This window comes from Heteronotia binoei, chromosome 21 (genome assembly GCF_032191835.1).
Source record: "Heteronotia binoei isolate CCM8104 ecotype False Entrance Well chromosome 21, APGP_CSIRO_Hbin_v1, whole genome shotgun sequence".
In the NCBI taxonomy this organism is placed as follows: Eukaryota; Metazoa; Chordata; class Lepidosauria; order Squamata; family Gekkonidae; genus Heteronotia; species Heteronotia binoei.
The window spans coordinates 172,003,329-172,022,329 of record NC_083243.1 but is presented as its reverse complement, the minus strand read 5'-3'; the positions used below and the strand labels follow the sequence as shown (position 1 = coordinate 172,022,329).

Genomic DNA, 19,001 nt, shown 5'->3' with positions numbered 1-19,001 from the left:
GCTTTAAGCCTGAAACCACAGTATAGGAATAAGTCAAGAAGAGATATAATATGCCATAGATGTGGGCAAAAAGGCCATATCGCAAGATATTGTAATAATTGTGATGCTGCTGCTGAACAAAGGAATAGCAATTTTAAAGCACAAGTTTCAAATGAGGGAACACGGGCGCCATCTCATGGCCACAGAAATAATAGCAGCCAGAAATTTTTAAAGCAGAAATTTTCCAAGCCACGTGGCCCAGGTGGGAACAAAGAAAAGAGAAAGTACTATGCATGTTAATAATGTTAATTTTATTGGTGAAAGAGGAAGATTTTTGATTGATAGTGGATCTTCTATGCATATTTGTCGATATAATGGCATGTTTTCAGAGTTGGATGAAAGTCAGAGACCTGAAATGATAGGTGCCAACCAGAAACACTTACAAGTTTGTGGTGTGGGTGAGATCAAAATGAAATTGCTTACCACTGGTGGAGATTTAATGCCAGTAAGACAAAAATGTAGCTTATGCACCTGAATCAATTGAGAATTTACTTTCAAGCCAAGTGCTTATAAGAAATAATTATGCTGTATACCTTGATAAAGGAGATGATGGTGAAATTATTCAGAAGAATTCTGGAATTAGTTTTAAACTGGATTAAAGAAATGGAGCTCATTATATTATGGACTTCAGTGAGAGGTCAGATGCTGTTGATGTTGTGGAAAAGACTATTTGCCAGACTGAAGGCGGAAAGTGTGACCATAGGAGATGTGTTTATGCTTGGCACATAAAGTTAGCACACAGAAGCATGCAGAGTGTTGAGAAGTTGCTAAAGGATTATGGACTTTATATTGAGCATTGTGATAAATCCAAGGAAAGATGTTTGTCCGAGAGCAAAAGGAACTGCACCTTGCTTCAGTGGAAAAAGTAGTGTGCATAATGAAAGGTTTTTGGATACAATATTCAGTGACATTGTAGGGCCAGTAAAAGATTCAATTGGGAGAAATAAATTTTTCTCAGTATTCACAGACGCAAAGACAAAATATAGCACTGTCTATATGCTCAAATCAAAAGATGAGACTCTTGATAAATTTAAAGAATATGTTGCCATGGGTTTGGCATGCACTTCAAAGTTTGCTGACAGATGGAGGTGGTGAATATTGCAATAATGAGTTTAAGAAATTTCTGAAAGCCGAAGGGATTGAACACAAAGTGACTGTCCCATACACTCCACAGCAGAATGGGAGTGCAGAAAGACTTAATCGTGTGTTACAGGAAATGACCAGAGCAGTGCTCATGCATTCTCGATTACCTAAAGGCCTGTGAGCTGAAGCTGTAAATACAGCAGTGTATATCAACAACAGAATACCTTTAAAAGTAACAGGAATTACTTCGTTCCAGACTTGGTTTGGCAAGAAGCCAGGACTTAAGTATATCAAAACTTTTGGAGCAAAAGCCTATGCATATGTTCCTAGAGAAAATAGAGGGAAACACGATGCAAGGACTGAGATTGGATTCATAGTAAGATATCCCTCAGTGGGAAAAGGCTACAGCGTCTATGATCCAAAGCTGAATAAGACTAAACATTGTAATGTTGTGTTTGTGGTTGTTAGTGATTTGCCTAGAGCACCCTGTGTACCTGAATCTGATCCTGAGGTTACTGATGATGCTTCTGAAGATTGGTATAGTTGGTTAACAGTAGTGACCACTGGTGAACTGGCAGGTCTACCTTCTGAAGACTCTACTGAACCAGAAGGGGAAACGGGGACCGCATCGCAGGGAGCGACAGAACCTCCACTCATTTTAAGACAATCAGAAAGGAGCACAAAAGGGCAACCACCACAGAAATATGGATACTGTGACACTGTGAGAGCTATAGAGACTGTGAAACCAAAAGAGTAACTCAAGAGCTGGAAACAAGTGTGTGATTTATTTAATGAAGAAAAGGAGAAATGGATTCAAGCAATGGAACAAGAGATACTATCCATTTATGAAAAAGATGTATGGACTTTTACAAAGCTACCTGCAGGAAGAAAGCCTGTTGGATGCAAATGGGTCTACAAAATAAAGTACAAAGATGATGGAACTATAGACTTGTACAAAGCAAGGCTAATAGCCAAAGGCTATGCACAAGAATCTGGAACTGATTATTCAGAGACCAGTTATCAATAGTGCTACACTTAAAACACTACTGAGTGTGGCAGCATCTAGAATTATGCTTGTAGAGCACCTAGACATTAAGACAGCATTTCTTAATGGTGAGTTATCAGAGGAAATCTATATGGAAATACCTGAAGGTTTTCAAGTCCCTGGCAAAGAGAAGTGTGTTTTCAAACTCAACAAAGGACTGTATGGTTTGAAACAGGCCACAAAAAGTTGGTATGACAAAATAATTGGACTACTACAGCAACAAGGATTTGAGCAAAGGAAAGCAGAACCCTGCATGTACACTAGACTCAAAGATGGAGAATATCAATACATTCTGGTTTACGTTGATGATTTCGTTGTGAGCTGCAAGAACAAAGAGGACATTAAAGGCATTGTTGAAAAGCCGTTTAGGACATTAAAGACCTTGTTGAAAAGCCGTTGAGATATTAAACACTATCTAGGAATACATATTGAGAGACTCAAGGATGGAACCTTTCAACGGTGCCAAAGACAAAAGATTATGGACTTTATAGAATCTCTTGGCATGAGAGACTGTAAAGAATCTAAGATATCTCTTGAACCTGCATACCTAAGAGCTCAGGGTGGTCAACCACTCAAAGACATTGGAGAGTACAGAGAAGCTATTGGAAAACTCCTGTACCTGAGTAAAACTACCAGACCTGATATCACAGCTGCTGTCGGAATACTGAGCAGAAAAGTAAGTTCGCCTAATCACCATGATTGAAATGCAGTAAAGAAACTTGCCAGATACTTAAAAGGAACTATGGACTTAAGACTGATAAGTGAACCTTCTGAGAATCCCAGACTAGTTGGATACATGGATGCCAACTATGCAGAAGAATCGTGCAATTACAGATCAACCAGTGCATACTTGTTCTTCTATGGAAATGGACTTGTAGAATGGACTAGCAGAAAACAGACTATAGTGACACAATCTACAGCAGAAGCTGAGTGTGTGTCAGCAGCCAGTGCCTGCAGTGAACTTGAATGGATTTTTCATCTGCTGAAAGACTTCAAGATAAAAGAACCTGTACCTATTGTAATGTTTGAAGATAATCAAGCTTGCATTACTATATCTAAAGGGGAAAGTAGAACAGCCAGAAGTAGATCTATTGGTATTAAATGTGAGCTAGTGAAAGATCTACACCAGAAGGGGCTGATTAAAATAGAATATTGTTGTACAGAAGCTATGGTAGCTGATATACTTACAAAGCCATTACCATGTGCTAGATTTGAATGTTTACGTGAAATGATGAATCTAGTTGATGTGAATGTTACAGTGAATAATGAGTAATGACTATTGAACATGCACATTAGGCATTGAGAAGGGGTGTTGGAAATATGTATCTGTTCTGTATGTCCTTTGCAATGTTCTAAAGTTCCAGTCGTTATAGGGTTAACACTGTGCCTGATTCCCTATTGTCTGCATGACCTGGGAAGAAGATACTAATGGCTGTCAATCAAGGTCTAGAAGCAGGAAAACCTGTTTTGTTTGCTTGGTCAGTTAGTCCGGTGACTTCCTTTGTTCAGGCAGAGAGGTCAAGAAGAAGGAGGAAGTAGTCTCCATTAAGCACATGATCTTCTAGTGTAAGCATGTAGTTCTATAGTGTTTGTTATTTTCACCTCCCAGTACCCTTTCCCTGTAGTAATAAATATGTTTTTGCTTTTTCATGTTAAATGCCTCTCAATTATTATTTGATCCAGTGATCCATTGCACTGTTTGAGATAAAGAAATAGAATTTCAAACAGAATTTCCCTAACATTCAGATCTTTTGACGACTTTGATGTTCAACCCAAATAAGCTGTGCTTTTCAGAGACTCGGGACTGCTTGGCCAGATCAGCAGAGAGGGTTACTCTATCTCCTGGTGTCTGTCCACAGTCTGAGAATTCTTGTTGTGTGCGTGTGGGGGGAAATTTCTGTTACTTTGTCTTTTATTTTATTGCCATTATAAGCTAAAATAGAAGGGCTACTGTATAAATGTTTTGTTGAATCGTCTGGGCACCAGAGGGCTGCCCACCCCGGAATTCAGTCCTATGTTAAAGGTTAACTTTATTTCCAAATAAAGTTTACATTGTTGCAAGAGTTTAGCCTTGCTTGTTTCACTTCTAGCTAGCCTTAGATAGCACAAAAGCGCCAGTGTGACTGCCTGAGCCTGGCTAAGGGGCCATGTTAGAGACAAAGGACTAAGACAAAGACTGGTGGAGGGTTGCCAACATTGGGAACTCCCCCAACAAACTAGCAGTACATTCCCTGGCATCCAGATTGTTAAGGGTGTTTTAACACACTACACAAGCACTTGTTGCTTTCCCCACACTTGCAATGGGAATACAAAACCTATATTGGCTATATGTGACTGCCTTATGTTGAGTCAAACAGCTGGGACAACTAGTTCAGCATCACCTATCGTGATTGACATTCACTGTCCCGCTAGTCATGATTGTTCAGAGTAGGGATTTATTCATTTAATCCATTCATTTGTATCCTGTCTTTATTTCCAACAGGGACCTTCCAGCTTGCATCATTCTCCAGTCCTCCATTTTATTCTCATCAACAAGACTGTGAGGGAGGTTAGGCTGAGAGAATGTGGCTGGACTAAGGTCACTCATGAACTTCCATGGCACATGTGGGGATTTGAACTGGGATCTTCCAGATACTAGTCCAACACTCCTAACCATTACAGCATACTGGCTTTCTGAATCAGGGACCTTCTATAGGCAAAGTATATGCTCTGCTGCTGAGCTACAAGTAAAAATCAACTGGCATTTTAAAAACTTTTTTTTATTTGCCTCCCAGATGGTGGTGCAATGTGCTACATGAACTCAATAAAGATCTCTAAGGCTGGGGATTTATTGCATTTTTATCCCATCAAACAAACTTGGAGCAATGTACATAAAGTTCTGTGAGGGATAAAGTTCAGCTTACTCTGAAGTCATGTGTAATAACATACTAACCTCCTTCACTGGTGAAAGAATGAAAAGAGAGCAAGTTTTTTACCTTCCTGTACCAGTCATTTTCTCCTTGAAACTCCACCTAGAACTGCTTTTCCTACAACCATTCTTCCAGCCCCGTGCTTACTTCACAAATGGAAATAGATTTATTGTATACTTTTAGCCAGGATTGGCTCTGCTAGATTCACTGGGATGGTATAGCCAAGAATCTCTATTAGGTAGCAAAGTGCACTAGGCTTACAGGCAGCGGCAGCTTCTGGGTACTGTGTGTGCTAGAAAAGTTACACAGGGCCTTTTGTGAGTTTCAAACTAATAAGAATCCTTTATTTGGGGAACTCAGTTCTAGATAATATAGATGAGAGGGACAGAAAGTACAGCACAGAGCACCTTTGGGCAGTGCCTGGAAGCCCGCCTATGACAATCAGTGGTGGGAAGTTTAACTGGCCAGGATTGGACTTGACGAGGAAGAAGGTTGTTCCGGGAAATGTATATAACAGGGGATCCGGCTCCACCATGTTGTCTTTGTGATGTACTGGCTAATAAAGCATGTTGCCATCTGAACATCTCTGACTTCAGTACATTACACTGGCAATGAAGGTGGGATACCGGTGAGCAGAGAGCAGCCTCCAGCCGCCCGCAAGCCCTGCGATCCGAGCTCTAGTGCTTCCATGGCCGAAGTCATGGCTACTGCTCCCGGACAAACCCTACCAGCATTCGACATCATCCGGCCTGACTTATGGGAATCATGGGAATCAGATCAACTACTACATAGAGCTGCACAAAATGGAGGCAGCGGCAGAGAAGAAGGCGCTTCTCCTGAGTTCGTGCGGGGTGGAGACCAACCAGCTGATGAAGCGACTCATCATGCCGACCACCCTTACAAGGGCCACCTATGACCAGCTGGTCAAGGCAATGACTAACCTCATGGCTCCATAGCCGTCCCATCTCACACACCACAGCCGTCCCATCTCACTCGCAGGCACACATTCTACACGAGACAGCAGAGACAAGCTGAGTCCGCTGCCGAGTATCTTGCAGAGCTCCGTGGATTAGCCCTGAGATGCGATTTCACAGGGGACCGGGAAGAGATCCTGCTGGATCATTTTGCGGTGGGCATCCAGGAGGAGAAAATGTGTTGAAAGTTGCTAGCATACGAGGACAAAGATATCGACCTCACGAAAGCACTCCGACAGGCAACCGCCTTCAAACAGATGCACACCAGCCCTTCTGTGAACCAGGCTGCCACTATCTCGGACAGCTCGGACGAGGAAGGGGCACATCAGCTTCGACACCAGCCACGCAGAGGGTTAAAAACAACAAACCGATCACGGGCAGCGGAGAAGCCAAGCACCAAGTGCGCCAGCTGTGGGGACCCACACGAGCACTGAGACTGCCCCTACCATAACGCAGACTGCAGAAGCTGTGGAAAAGTGGGCCACATTGCCCAAGCTTGCAGGGCCAGAACCAACACGAGGCCCCAGTCCGCACACCATGACTCGACAGACGCACACATGACAGCCACAAACAGCATCCAGGTAATGAACTTGCCCCAGGACACCCCCGACAAGGTCATAGTGCAAGTCTTGATTGAGGGGGGTCCCTGCCTGGTGGAATTGGACATGGGATCCTCCACCTCCATTGCTTCGGAGGAGACCCTCAGTAAACTCTGCCCCCACAACTGGCTGGCCCTGCGGCCCATCGAGTTCATATTGTGGGACTTTCAAAAGAATCCAGTGTAGATCATGGGGTGGGCCAGAGTTAGGATGGAGTTCAAAAATTTTAAAGGGGCCCTGGACATACTTGTGGTGAAGCGCCGGCTCACCACCCTATTGGGATTGGCTTGGTTTAAGCCCCTGGGCATCAAAATTGTAGGGGCGGTCCACATACAGGCCCACAATTTCAACCAAGTATGCTGGGAGTTCCCAGAAGTATTCAATGGGGCTCTGCAAATGTACAAGGGGCCACCTATCGCGTTGCAGCTGGACCCCAAGGTTAGGCCCTTAAGGCTGAAGGCTCGGCGGGTTCCATTTGCACTTAAGCCAAAAATTGAAGCCGAACTGGACCGCCTCATGGCCTGGGGGTGCTAGAGCCCGTCTCCCACACCACTTGGGAAACCCCCCTAGTCACCCCAGTCAAGCTGAATGGGGATGTGCGCATCTGTGCAGACTATAAATGCACAATTAATAAAGCACTACAGGACGGACTACCTATACCCAATCCTGGTGGTCAGCCATGTCCTCGTCTCCCTGGCCAGTTCCAAGATTTTTAGGAAGTTGGATTTGGCCCAATGAGTTCTGCCACCACCTTCAAGAGGTGCTCCGCTGTGCCCAGAATGTGGGTCTCAAGGTGAAGCGGGAGAAGTGCTCGCTTAGGGTGCCAAGGGTGGAGTCCCTGGGGTTTGCGGTGGACACTGCGGGAATTCACCCAACGGCCAACAAGACCAAAGCGATAGTACAGGCCCCGGCCCCCACTTGCAGGGCGGAGCTACAAAGTTTTTTGCGGCTCCTGAACTTTTACCGCTCATTCTTGCCCCACAAAGCAGCCCTGGCCAAATCCCTACACAGTCTCCTAGATAAGGGCACCCCATGGTTCAGGGGGGGAAAGCAGGCTGCGGCCTTTCAGACGGTCAAAGACATCTTGGTTTCAAATGAGGTACTCCACCATTTTAATGAGTCCCTCCCCGTGATTTTAGCATGTGATGCTTCCCCTTACGGAGTGGGCGCCGTTCTGGGCCACCAACTCTTGGACGGGAGAGAGGTCCCCGTGGCCTATTACTCTTGCACTTTGACACAGGCTGAGCACAACTACGCCCAAATAGATAAGAAGGCATTGGCAATCGTGGTGGGCGTATACAAATTCAACGACTACCTGTATGGTAGGCGCTTCATGATTGCCACAGACCACAAGCCATTGCTTGGCCTACTCGCCCCAGACAGTCAGACACCGCAGATCCTGTCACAGCAGGTCCTGTGGTGGAACAAGTTCCTCAACTCATACACCTTCAAACTCGTCTACCGCCCCGGCAAGGCAATGGGCCACACAGATGCCCTCAGCTGCCTGCTGCTGCTGCTGCTGGAGATGGACCCAGATCCAGTCCCAGCCCACCACGTGATGCTCCTGGAGTCTCTGCCGGAGCGGCTCCTCCGTGCAGCGGAGGTGGCCAGGTTCACAGGCAGAGACCACATCCTTGCACACATTTCGGTCTGGGTGGGGAGGGGTTGGCCCACGGGTAAATTGGACGCTGAATTCAGACCGTTTGTTTCCCAGGATGAACACTCCTTACACAAAAGGTGTATTCTTTGGGGCAACAGAGTGGTGGTCCCTCCCCCACTCCGGAAGCAAGTGCTCGAAGTCTTGCATGAGGTTACATCCTGACTGGGCCCCGGACCTCCGCAGCTCTCCCGAGACTAGGGAGGCCACTAGGGGGTTCTTTCTGGGGGATCCGGTCTATGCCAAGAACTTTGAAAGCAGGCCGGAGTGGATACCAGCTTGGGTGCTGCGGCTCACTGGGTCCCGCTCATACAAAGTCTCGTCGGAAGGGGGGCAGTTCCTCCACAGACACATAGACCAACTCCGCCGCTGCACCCTGAATAGGTACCTCATCCGCCACATACGGTCCGCTCCCTTTCACCTGGCCACTAACGGCCAAGCAGCGCGCAGGGTTTGCACAACCAAGGAGGCCCTGGGTCGCATAGTCCAAGGGGATTGGGACCACCGACAGTCCACTTTTCTGTTTGGGAACAGGATCATCCCCAACCCGGCTATGGGTGTAAGCCCTGCTGAGTTACTCATGGGCAGGTGGTTAACCACCTGGCTAGATAGGTTACAGGGCCAGGGGGAGTGGGGAACAGGGAGAGCACGGGGCCACCGCAGGAAGCAACCCTGCCAAGCTTGCCAGGGTCGCTGGTGAAGGAGCCTTACAGGGCGGGGAAGATACCTCCGCAGGATCGAGACAATGCTCTGTCGACCGTGGCCCAAAGCGAGGAACCAGCGGTTACAGAACCCCAAGCAGCAGCCCCAGCTCCCCAGATCGAGCCTCGGCAGTTGCTCAGAGGCCGCCTGCTCATTTGAAAGTTTATGTATCTTGAACAGGGAGGGGAGGAGTGTTGTGTCTGGCGTTCGTCCCGGAAAGTACAGCACAGCGCACCAATGGGTGGTGCCTGAAGGGACAAATGCAGCCCGCCTATGACGATCAGTGGCGGGAAGTTTAACTGGCCAGGATTGGACCTGACCAGGAAGAAGGTTGGTCCAGGAAATGTATATAACGGGGACCCAGCCCTGGCATGTTGTCTTTGTGATGTACTCTCTAATAAAGCATGTTGCCATCTGAACGTCTCCGACTTCAGTACATTATAGTAGCTGATGACAAAGATGCCATCTGAAGCCATGTTAATATCTGTTTGATTTATCAGGTATGAAAGCAGCATAAATGAAGTGTTTGAATCCAAATTCTCAAATCTATCGTATTTTTATACCTCTTTTTCCCAAGATGTCAAGAGTGCTGTACAGCGTTCTCCATCCTCAATTATATTCCCACAACAATGCTATGAGATTGGGTAGGCTAGTAAGGTGAAGACTGAAGATCATACAGAAAGCTTTATGGCTGAATGGGGATTTGTACCTGCTTTCCCCCTCACCCCATCCCAGTCTGGCCCTCGAAGCACTACTGTAAACTGTCTCTTAGAATAAACAAATGCCTTTCTTTTTATAAGGAGAAGTTTAAACTGAAAAGTAATTGGAGGGGTCCAGCACTGCCTTCTTGTAAGTTGCCCTTTCCCAAGCGCATTTTGCGCTGGAGAAGGAACCTTCAGGCAGTTGTTTTTGTGATGCAGTGGGCTTGCAAGCCCCTTTCCTTTGAGTCCCAGGTGGTCAGAAAAGCTCCATGGCCACCCCAAATCTCCGCTTAGTACTGCCACCCTTTTCCCTTATTACCAGAAGGCATCAAACTCCTCACTGGGTAACAACTGCTGCCACCACATCTGAAAGCATCTCCTGCTAGATGGATTTGCACATCTAGTTCCTTGTAGCTGCACTGCCACATAGAGGTTCCACCTAGCTGCTGCATCTCCAACTCTGTTTGTACCAGCTAGTGTGGGGACAATCAATTAAAGTTAAAGATGCAAGCAGTTGGGGTTTACATATACCTTTAGCAGAGTAGCGTGGAGAGAACCACAAAAAGCAGCCAGGCACATGGTTTTGTTTGAGAATAAAAGTAATTTACTTTTCTAATGAGGAAAGGGTTAACTGGGATTACTAGAAAACAAAGAAGGATTCAATATCATTTCTAGCTTCTAGACTACATCTCGACTCTGTGGAGTCCTAACTTCAACTGCATGGAGATCTGAGGACTTTACACAAAGGGCAATGAAACTGACCAAATGGTTTCCCTCAGACCACCACCCAAATATATAGATTAGCCTATTAGGGCTCTCCCTGAATGGTCACTATACATATCGACACCTTGCCTTGGCGGGAAGCACGTGCAGACATTCTCATTGGCTCTACCTCTCACTGGCTAAACATCAGCATGCATGTACAAACATTTAATTAACTCGTGACAACAGGAAGTGAAATTGCATCAGAAACCCAACACAAGCACCAGTCGTTTCCGACTCGAGTGACGTTGTATCACGACGTTTTCACGGCAGACTTTTTTCTGGGGTAGTTTGCCATTGCCTTCTCCAGTCATCTGCACTTTCCTTCCAGCAAGCTGGGTACTCATTTTACCGACCTTGGAAGGATGGAAGGCTGAGTCAACCTCGAGCCGGCTACTTGAACCCGGGATCAAACTCAGGTCATGAGCAGAGAGCTCATACTGCAATACTGCAGCGTTACCACTCCGCGCCACGGGGCTCTTTACAATGTCGCAATTCTAAAATATCGTGCTTGGAATTGCCTCTGTTAGGGTTGCCAGGTCCAACTCAAGAAATATCTGGGGACTTTGGGAGTGGAGCCAGGAGCAAGGGTGTAACAAGCACAACTGAACTCCAAAGATGAAGCAGAAAATGGTGAATCACATTTAAAGGGACCACATGCCTTTTAAATGCCTGTCTTCCATTTGGAAATAATGAAGGATGGGGTACCCTCTTTTGGGACTTACAGAATTGGGGGCCCTGATCCAACCTTCTTGAAACTTGGGGGGAGGGGTGTTTTGAGGAGAAGCACCGGAAGCTATGCTGAAAATTTGGTGCCCCTACCTCAACAAACATTTTCCCCCCAAAGCCCCAGATACCCATGGATCAATGCTCCATTATACCCTATGGGAATCGATCTCCATAGGGTATAATGGATTGCCCAGCAGACATCCCCCCCCCACACTTTCTGATAATCCTGAAGAGGAGGAGGGCTTCCAAACCGGGGGTCCCCTGCCCCCCAACTGGGGATTGACAACCCTAAGTAACAAGACCAAATAGACTGTATGCATTCAAACGATAAGAAAGTTTAATAAAGAAATCTAAAGAGAGTGCAGGCGTCAGGCGGAGCAAAAATATAAAGACACGTAGAAAGAACAGTTGCAGGCCAGCGGGGGCACACCAAGTCCTGAAAGCGGAAGCGTACCGCCTCCTCCCCGCCTAGGGCAGCCCATCGCCAGCCTCCTTCCACTTGCTTTCTTCTCTGCCTGTGCCTTTAAAGCAAAGCGAAAGCAGCTCTGCCATTGGCGGATACAAACAGCAACAATCATAACCGTTCGCACATCCTTTTGCGTGGGCATCGCCTACCAACTGCCCGAGAAGTCCCTCCTTCGATCGTATACGTTTCCGCGAGACATCTTGGCAGTTTTGGGGACCTGCCAGCAACAAGCGCCTCTCCCGGTAATGACGCGGCTGCATTCCGTTCGCGGAACAGCTGTTTGTTTCCCTGCTCCGCCTGCGAAAGGCACGACGCCCCAAAACAGGAATATCTTTCTAATTCTTCCTGGTTGGTGCCATTGGTCGCGCGTTGAGATCAGGGTCTTAGAGGGCCTGCTTTGGTGCTTGACAGATACAGAGATCTGTGGATCCCTTAGGAGGGGAGTGGAAAGTGGCAACGTGGGGCCCACCTGCCATAGGATTGAAAGAAGGGAGGGGTGTGCTTTGTTTTGATTCAGGACTCTTGGGTACTCTGAAAGGGCTGACAGGGCAAATGCTGAATCTTGCGAATGTGGATTCCGTTATTGGAATGGGAGGTGGAGTGCAGGAAAGATACAGGGGTGCCATATTGTGCATCCTTTGGATAGGATACGTTTTCTACACACTAGACTAGTCCTCTGCCAAAGACTGAACAGAAGACTAGTCTACTGTATAGAAAATATATGAATTGTCTTCAGCTCAGTATCAGAACCCTGTCAGTGCCAGCACTGAGCAGAAGATACGAAGTTATTATAAAGAATCAGGGTCTCTGAACATACAAAGATCACTTTTCTTTCACCCCTTCATAAACCTAGGCTCCGTCAGATGTTTGGGATTAGAAGGCGGAGTTGCTGGATAGGTGGAGGTAACTTCTATAGGTACATTTGTGTTCAGTCAGCTTTATTTTCAGAAATGAGGCAACTCTGGTTCTCATGTTGGGATTTGGTGGAACAGAACCTAAAACCACAAACTTAGACTAGCTCTGCTTTTTCTCAGCCTCCCGGTTTGGAGCAGCCTGTTGATGCTCATGGAGCCATGGACAGAAAACGTCTCATCACAGACTCTTTCCAAGTGGTAAAGAAGAAGAAAAGAGGTAGTAAGGAAGTAAAGGCTCAGAGCCCTCTGTGTGGTGAGTATTGGCAGGGTGGCATGAAAAGTGGCCTTACTAAGCACTTCATTGCCTGCTGCTGGTAGTGGCTGTTTACGTATTTATGATCGGTAGTCTATTTTAAATGGCCAAGTTGGGCTTTTTTTAACAGTTTTTTTTTTAAATGGCCAAGCTGTTAAGGTATAGAGCAGACCAATTGTCATAGGAGTGGCACTCCTTTTTGAGAAATTCAGGTACCTGGGATTGGCTGCCTTATGCATATGATGTGTAAGAGTCCTGTGGTACTGCTGCTGTCTTCTGCTGTTAGGCTTCTTTTCAGATCTGCCCTTTTTGCAAGAGGACCCCAGAGTGAGAGATTACCTATAATTGACAAGGGAGGTAAAAAGTGTTTCTGCCATGGGTTAACTGTGACAGGAGCAGTGTTTCCACCAGTGTAGCTATTCCTTTTGATAGTGGTTACATGGCTGTGCTCCTTTCCAGAAGACAGCCGTCATCATTTCCTCCATCCCTCAGTTCTGTTCAGCCCACTGTCCCAGCTGCTTGGTGCTCTGGAGAGAATGGTAGAGCAGCAAGATACTGAACATGTAACTTGTGCAGTAGTAATGTGGCAGATGGGTGCTGATGTTCTAAGGAGAGGAGAAAAGGTGGTGGGACAATACCACATACTAACATCTTTGGGAATTCAAGACATGATGGTGGTGACTGAGAAGCAAACCACCCCCTCCCTAATTCATTTTATAAAATGCAAATATTAATAATTCGCCTGATAGTATAGTTGTGAAAATTAATGCAGTCTTGCATAACCTAAAGTGATATAGCAATAAAATTCCAGAAGGTGGGGAAACCCTGATCTCTCTTCTGCATTCAAGATAAAAATAGAGTAAGCAGAACTCCAAAGAGCAGCTAGTTTCCAGCTGCCATCTTTCCCCTCCCCTTCAGCCCTTCTGGAAGGTGGATACCATTGTTGTCCCACTCCCTCAATAACTCCGTCTGTGACATACAGGGAAAGAAGAGTCTATTGAACATGTTCTGTTGTACTGCTCATTTTAAAATGACACCCAGTCTCAGTATCTCTCCAATCCTGTCAAGTTTGTCTCTCTCCTTCTCTCAGACTCTTCCCAGGAGATAACTAATAAAAGTTGCCAAATTTTGCCTTCAGGTGTGTAGGATATGCAAGTGCCCGAGTCTCAATAATTTTACCTGTCAGAGGAGGACATCACTTTCTCCATTCCTCCCCCCGTCCATGCTCACTTATTTTGTGCTCATTGGATGCTTTAAATCTTTATTTTTCTACTGTCACTGTTTACTTATATCAAAATGAACTTTGAATTATGGAGAGGAGTATCATAGTTTCTCTTCTGTGCTAATTCCTGTTGCCTTAACAATGGTAATGGTATTTGATCAATAACAAGTACCTACATCGTTTATACAGCAGAAGACAGGAGTATTTAGCCAGTATACTGAATCAAAGGGGTTAGGGCTCTACCCAAAAAACATAACTGTGAGTTGCAGATTGCAGGTCAGAAGAGCACTGGCAGGACTCGATAAGGGATGCTGTGAGCTCCTTTTCCGGGAGTGAAGGGAAGCTGATCCGTTCCTTTTTCATCAGATGCAGAGAGAGTCCAGACAGAAGCCCTCCTACAAGACGCTGTGCAACCAGACCAAGTAGAGTTGTTGAAGCAGTTTGATCTCAGCTGGGAATTTGGACCCTGCACTGGTAAGAGCTCCCAGACAAGATAAATGAGAAAAGGGAGGAGGCATGGTCTACTGAAACCTGCTCAGCTTGAGTAGCTGCTGGCCTCGCAAGAAGACTGTTTGTGGGAGGCACTCCTAATGTGCCATGATGCTTCTTTTTGCTGGCAGGAATCACCCGCTTGCAGCGCTGGGAGCGAGCAGAGTTGCTGGGGCTCAGCCCGCCCACCACAGTGCGAGAGCTGCTGCTAAAGTACAAGGGGAATCCCACCGTTATGCACAGGTTTGTAAGGTTCTGCTTCTGACTCCCTCAGCTCCTGGGTGGATATACGAAGTTCCATACTGAGATGTCCTTGGAAGATCAGGTTGGCTTATCGATGTAGACCCTTGCCAATGGCAAGTAGGTAGCGTGGCTTCTTTGCTAAGGGCTGGACAGTTTTTTTATTACCATGAATCGATGAGCAGGACACTCCAGAGGGTTAGATTCAAAGAGAACTGGAGGAAATACATTAAAGACATGGGAGAGAAGGAAAGAACCTGTAATTCATTCTTGCAGACAACTGGGGTTCCTTAGTGAAGGAACACAGGCAATCCTGTTCTCCTTTCTTTCCCTGGACCTTGTGCCAGGATCTGGATAGTTGTCCATGCAATTTCATATTGGTCGCCAAGTCCCAGTGGCTATGATTGTATTATTATTTATAAACTCCATTTTTTTCCTCAATGGGGACTGAAAGTACCTTACAGCATACGCCTCTCTTTCCATGAAGGCTCAGGTCACGACGGCTGCGGGGTCTGCCTTTTACCACCTTCGGCAGATCAGGCAGCCAGCATCATATCTATCCCCACCCCCACCCAAGACCTGGCTACAGTGATCCATGCAATGGCCACTTCCAGATTATACTACTGTAACTCGCTCTGAGCTGGCTTGCCCTTGAAGCTGATCCAGAAACTGCAGCGGGTGCAGAATGCGGCAGCTCACCTTGCTGACTGCATCATCTGTACGGATGAGCATACAGCCGGCACTCCATGGCCTGCACTGGCTGCCTATGGAGTACCAGGTCCGTTTCAAGGTGTTAGTCTTGACTTTCAAAGCCCTGTGTGGCCTGGGACCAGCATATCTATGGGACCGTCTCTCCCCATATATACCCTGGAGGTCGCTTTGTTTGGCCTCCCAAGACCTTCTGACCATCCCCAGCCCAAGAGATGCCCGTCTTGCCTCAACCAGGGTCAGAACTTTTTTGGTCCTGGCCCCGACCTGGTGGAATCAGCTCCCTATGGCGATCCGGGCCCTACCTGGCTTGTTAGCCTTTCATAGGGCCTGTAAAACGGAGCTGTTCCACCAGACTTTCAGATGAGGTGGCAGGAATGTACATGTTTAGATTGGCTGCGCCCCCCCCCCCCCGCACTATATCACTTCAGTGCTATCTTATTATACCATCTAGATGAACCATCCTGCTGTACAAAATTGGAACTGATTTTATTGGATTTTTTGAAATTTTATTGTGATAGCTGTTATTTATATTGATGTAATCTTTTTTTGATGTACTCTGCCCTGAGCTCCACCCTGTGAGGTAGGTTAGACTGAAAGAAAGTGACTGGCCAAAGGTCAGTAAGCTTTTATGGCAGAGTAGGAATTTGAACCAAATTCTACTCCAGCACCCTAACCATTACACTGCACTGGGTCCATGCGCCATGACACTTAAAAAGCTCATGCAGGCAAAGTCTTCATGCATGTTGGGGGACTGCCCCGCCCCAGTTGTATGACGTCTTCATTCCACTCTGTGCTGAACTTCCAGTCATTGTAGAAGTTGCAACCCCATTTAAAATAGAACTGAGCCCTGAAGCTTTGCAGTTTCCTTTCTTGGTGTATTATAATCAAACTGCATGTCTTAATGTACTTATTTTCCTTTAGAAAGAATAGCTAACAAGGATGATTCTAGTGGATTTCCTTACAGGAACTGACTGGTCAGACCTATGAATTTTAAGTTTCTTCATTGCTTCTGAGTTCAGAAGTGGAGCCAGCACTGGGAATGTCAGTGGCTACAAAGTCTCATAGAATAGCAGTCCCCAACCTTTTTTGCAGGGGGGACTGGTTTTGTGGAAGACAATTTTTCCACAGACCTTGGGGGGGGGGGGGGGGGAATGATACAATTGTGCACTTTATTTTGCTGGGGTGGTTAAGTGTGCAGACTCTTTATCTGGGAGAACCGGGTTGGATTCCCCACTCCTCCACTTGCAGCTGCTGGAATGGTCTCAGGTCAGCCATAGCTCTGGCAGAGGTTGTCCTTGAAAGGGCAGCTGCTGTGAGAGCCCTCTCAGACCCACCTACCTCACAGGGTGTCCGTTGTGGGGGAAGGAGATAAAGGAGATTGTAAGCCACTCTGAGATAGGATATAAATCCAATGTCTTATCATAATTAGTAGTTTTACTACATTGTAATATATAATGAAATAATCATACAACTCACAGCCCGGTTGCTAACAGGCCATGGACCGGGACCGGTCCACAGACCAGGGGTTGGGGACCCCGTCATAGAACATTAGGTGGGAATAAGTAACCCGTAATCTATTTTTTTCTGTTCTCCTCTCCATTTTTGCTCCTCTTTTGTTATTTTTTCCCCTTGTCTCCTCCTTCCTGCTGGCCAATAGCTCAGTGGCCTTGAAAGTTGAGAGCCGTGGGACACTACGCCTCAACAGATCATATGCTTAAGTGGCCATAAAATTGTGTCTGCTGGGGTGCCGCCATTGTGGCGCTGGAGGGAGCCTAGTCGAGTCCAGCTGTTTGGCAGCAGAGAACTGCTTGGAGCAGAGAGGGCAACTAAGATGCCAAATTTGGATTCCCAACAAAATAACCATGTTTTGAATGCCTCCCTTGCAGCTTGTGGCAAGAATATTCACTCTGAAAAGAACAACTGGCAATACCTCAAACCAAGAAGGAGCCCCTGCTGCTCTGATGTGGCTGCCAACTGGATAATTCCTTCATTCCTTAATAGGAAGAAAGGCCCCTGGGAAGAGTTCACAAAGGACTACCCGAGCTGGCACCTGGAGAGAGAGTTCCAATTCCAAGATGCCAGCAGCCAGCCTGGACCTTTCCTTAGAAATTTCTGTTGCGACTTGGATACAAGAATAAAAGCTTGTTACGAGAGAGACGGAGCTTGGAGGTAGTTTGTGCCAAGTAAAGGTAGTGATTGATTTGTGTCGGCTTGCTGGGCTTAAAGAATTAACAAAGAGCGTGAGTATGCCTTGAAACCTGGCTTCAAGTGACAATGGCGTATTCCAAAGAAATGCTTCAGTGCAGAAATATGAAAAGAGCTGGCAAGCTCAAGTGCCACTAGGCTGAGTTTTTGTCATATATGTCATCAGTCAGTGATCAAGAAAGCAAGCCATGCTTTTTTCTAGCAAGCTGGGAGTCTAGTTAGTAACAACTGTTCACCTGTTTCCCAGCTTTGGGACGAGTACTGTTGGCCGTGTTCCATAAACTTTTAATGTGATCTGGGATTTATCTAAAGTAAGAGTACATGCTGAAAATGCGGCTCCCCTCCTCCAAGAAAAACCAAGACGAGGCCTGTGATTCATTAGAGCAAGTTTAAATCCCCCTCGTCATATTACTTTCAGGGTACTACTAACCCCTGTGTCATTTTATTGCAAAGGCCACTGTTGGATAGGTTACTGCCTGTTGCAGGTGGCACCGAGAGATCTAACTTAAAACCTGGACCTTGGTATATTGCAGCACCTCCGGCCCCAAATGAGTTGAATAGCCAAAATGGCCACTTTGCAAGATACCCAGGGACTGTTCCAATACATTTTTTTCCCAGCCAAATTTTTTTTAAAAAAAATCCAGCCATAGTGTGTTATCTTTTCATACAAGAGCCTGTTTGGTGTAGTGGTTAAGTGCGTGGACTCTTATCTGGGAGAACAGGGTTTGATTCCCCACTCCTCCACTTGCACCTGCTGGAATGACCTTGGACCAGCCATAGCTTTCACAGGAGTTGTCCTTGAAAGGGCAGCTGCTGTAAAAAAGCTCTCTCAGCCCCACCTACCTCACAGGGTGTCTGTTGTGGGGGGCAGGGAAAGGTTGAGGAGATTGTGACCGCACTGAGATTCAGAGTATAGGGAGGGATATAAATCCAATATCTTCCACCTCGTCTGCCAAAATCCTTCCATCTGTACCCAAGACTCCACTTCCCTGCTAAGCCCTTTACTCCATGAAACTACTTACTTTCCAAAATTAGGAAATACCAAAATAGCTAATTTTTCCTGCTCCCATCTTTGCAATCTTCACAGACCTATTGCTCTATGTCTCACTTCCTCAAAGTTCCTGATAGAAATGCCTTTGGCATCCCCAAGGTGACTCCAGAAACCAAGATATGGCACTATATCCTGATAAGACATGGAAAAAAGGATACCTTCCAAAATTTACTTTGCTTTCCTGCTGTTTTTTCGAATTATATACCTAACAGTCTTAGCTAGTACTTCTAGACTGTGACGTGTGACAGTG

General features: G+C 46.3%; 1 protein-coding gene across 2 annotated transcripts; it reads left to right on the top strand.

The window, feature by feature from the left end:
* Window positions 1-11,702: 11,702 nt before the first annotated feature.
* On the top strand, window positions 11,703-17,650 carry POLD4 (DNA polymerase delta 4, accessory subunit). Of its 2 annotated transcripts, XM_060261899.1 has the most exons (5): window positions 11,703-11,908; window positions 12,701-12,833; window positions 14,422-14,529; window positions 14,676-14,787; window positions 17,382-17,650. In XM_060261899.1, the coding sequence occupies exons 2-5, from the start codon at window positions 12,740-12,742 to the stop codon at window positions 17,404-17,406; spliced, it is 339 nt and encodes a 112-aa protein (XP_060117882.1). In that variant the 5' UTR covers window positions 11,703-11,908; window positions 12,701-12,739; the 3' UTR covers window positions 17,407-17,650. The 2 variants fall into 2 exon arrangements, with proteins under 2 accessions (XP_060117882.1, XP_060117883.1); XM_060261900.1 differs by lacking the exon at window positions 11,703-11,908 and having other exon boundaries at window positions 12,671-12,833; window positions 14,428-14,529.
* Window positions 17,651-19,001: the final 1,351 nt, after the last annotated feature.

Excerpts from the sequence above, each read along its gene's own strand:
- POLD4 (XM_060261899.1), top strand. The coding sequence starts at position 12,740 with ATGGACAGAAAACGTCTCATCACAGACTCTTTCCAAGTGGTAAAGAAG. Across the intron at positions 14,530-14,675 it reads GGAATTTGGACCCTGCACTG|GAATCACCCGCTTGCAGCGC; the intron begins GTAAGAGCTCCC and ends TTTTGCTGGCAG. Across the intron at positions 14,788-17,381 it reads AATCCCACCGTTATGCACAG|CTTGTGGCAAGAATATTCAC; the intron begins GTTTGTAAGGTT and ends CCTCCCTTGCAG.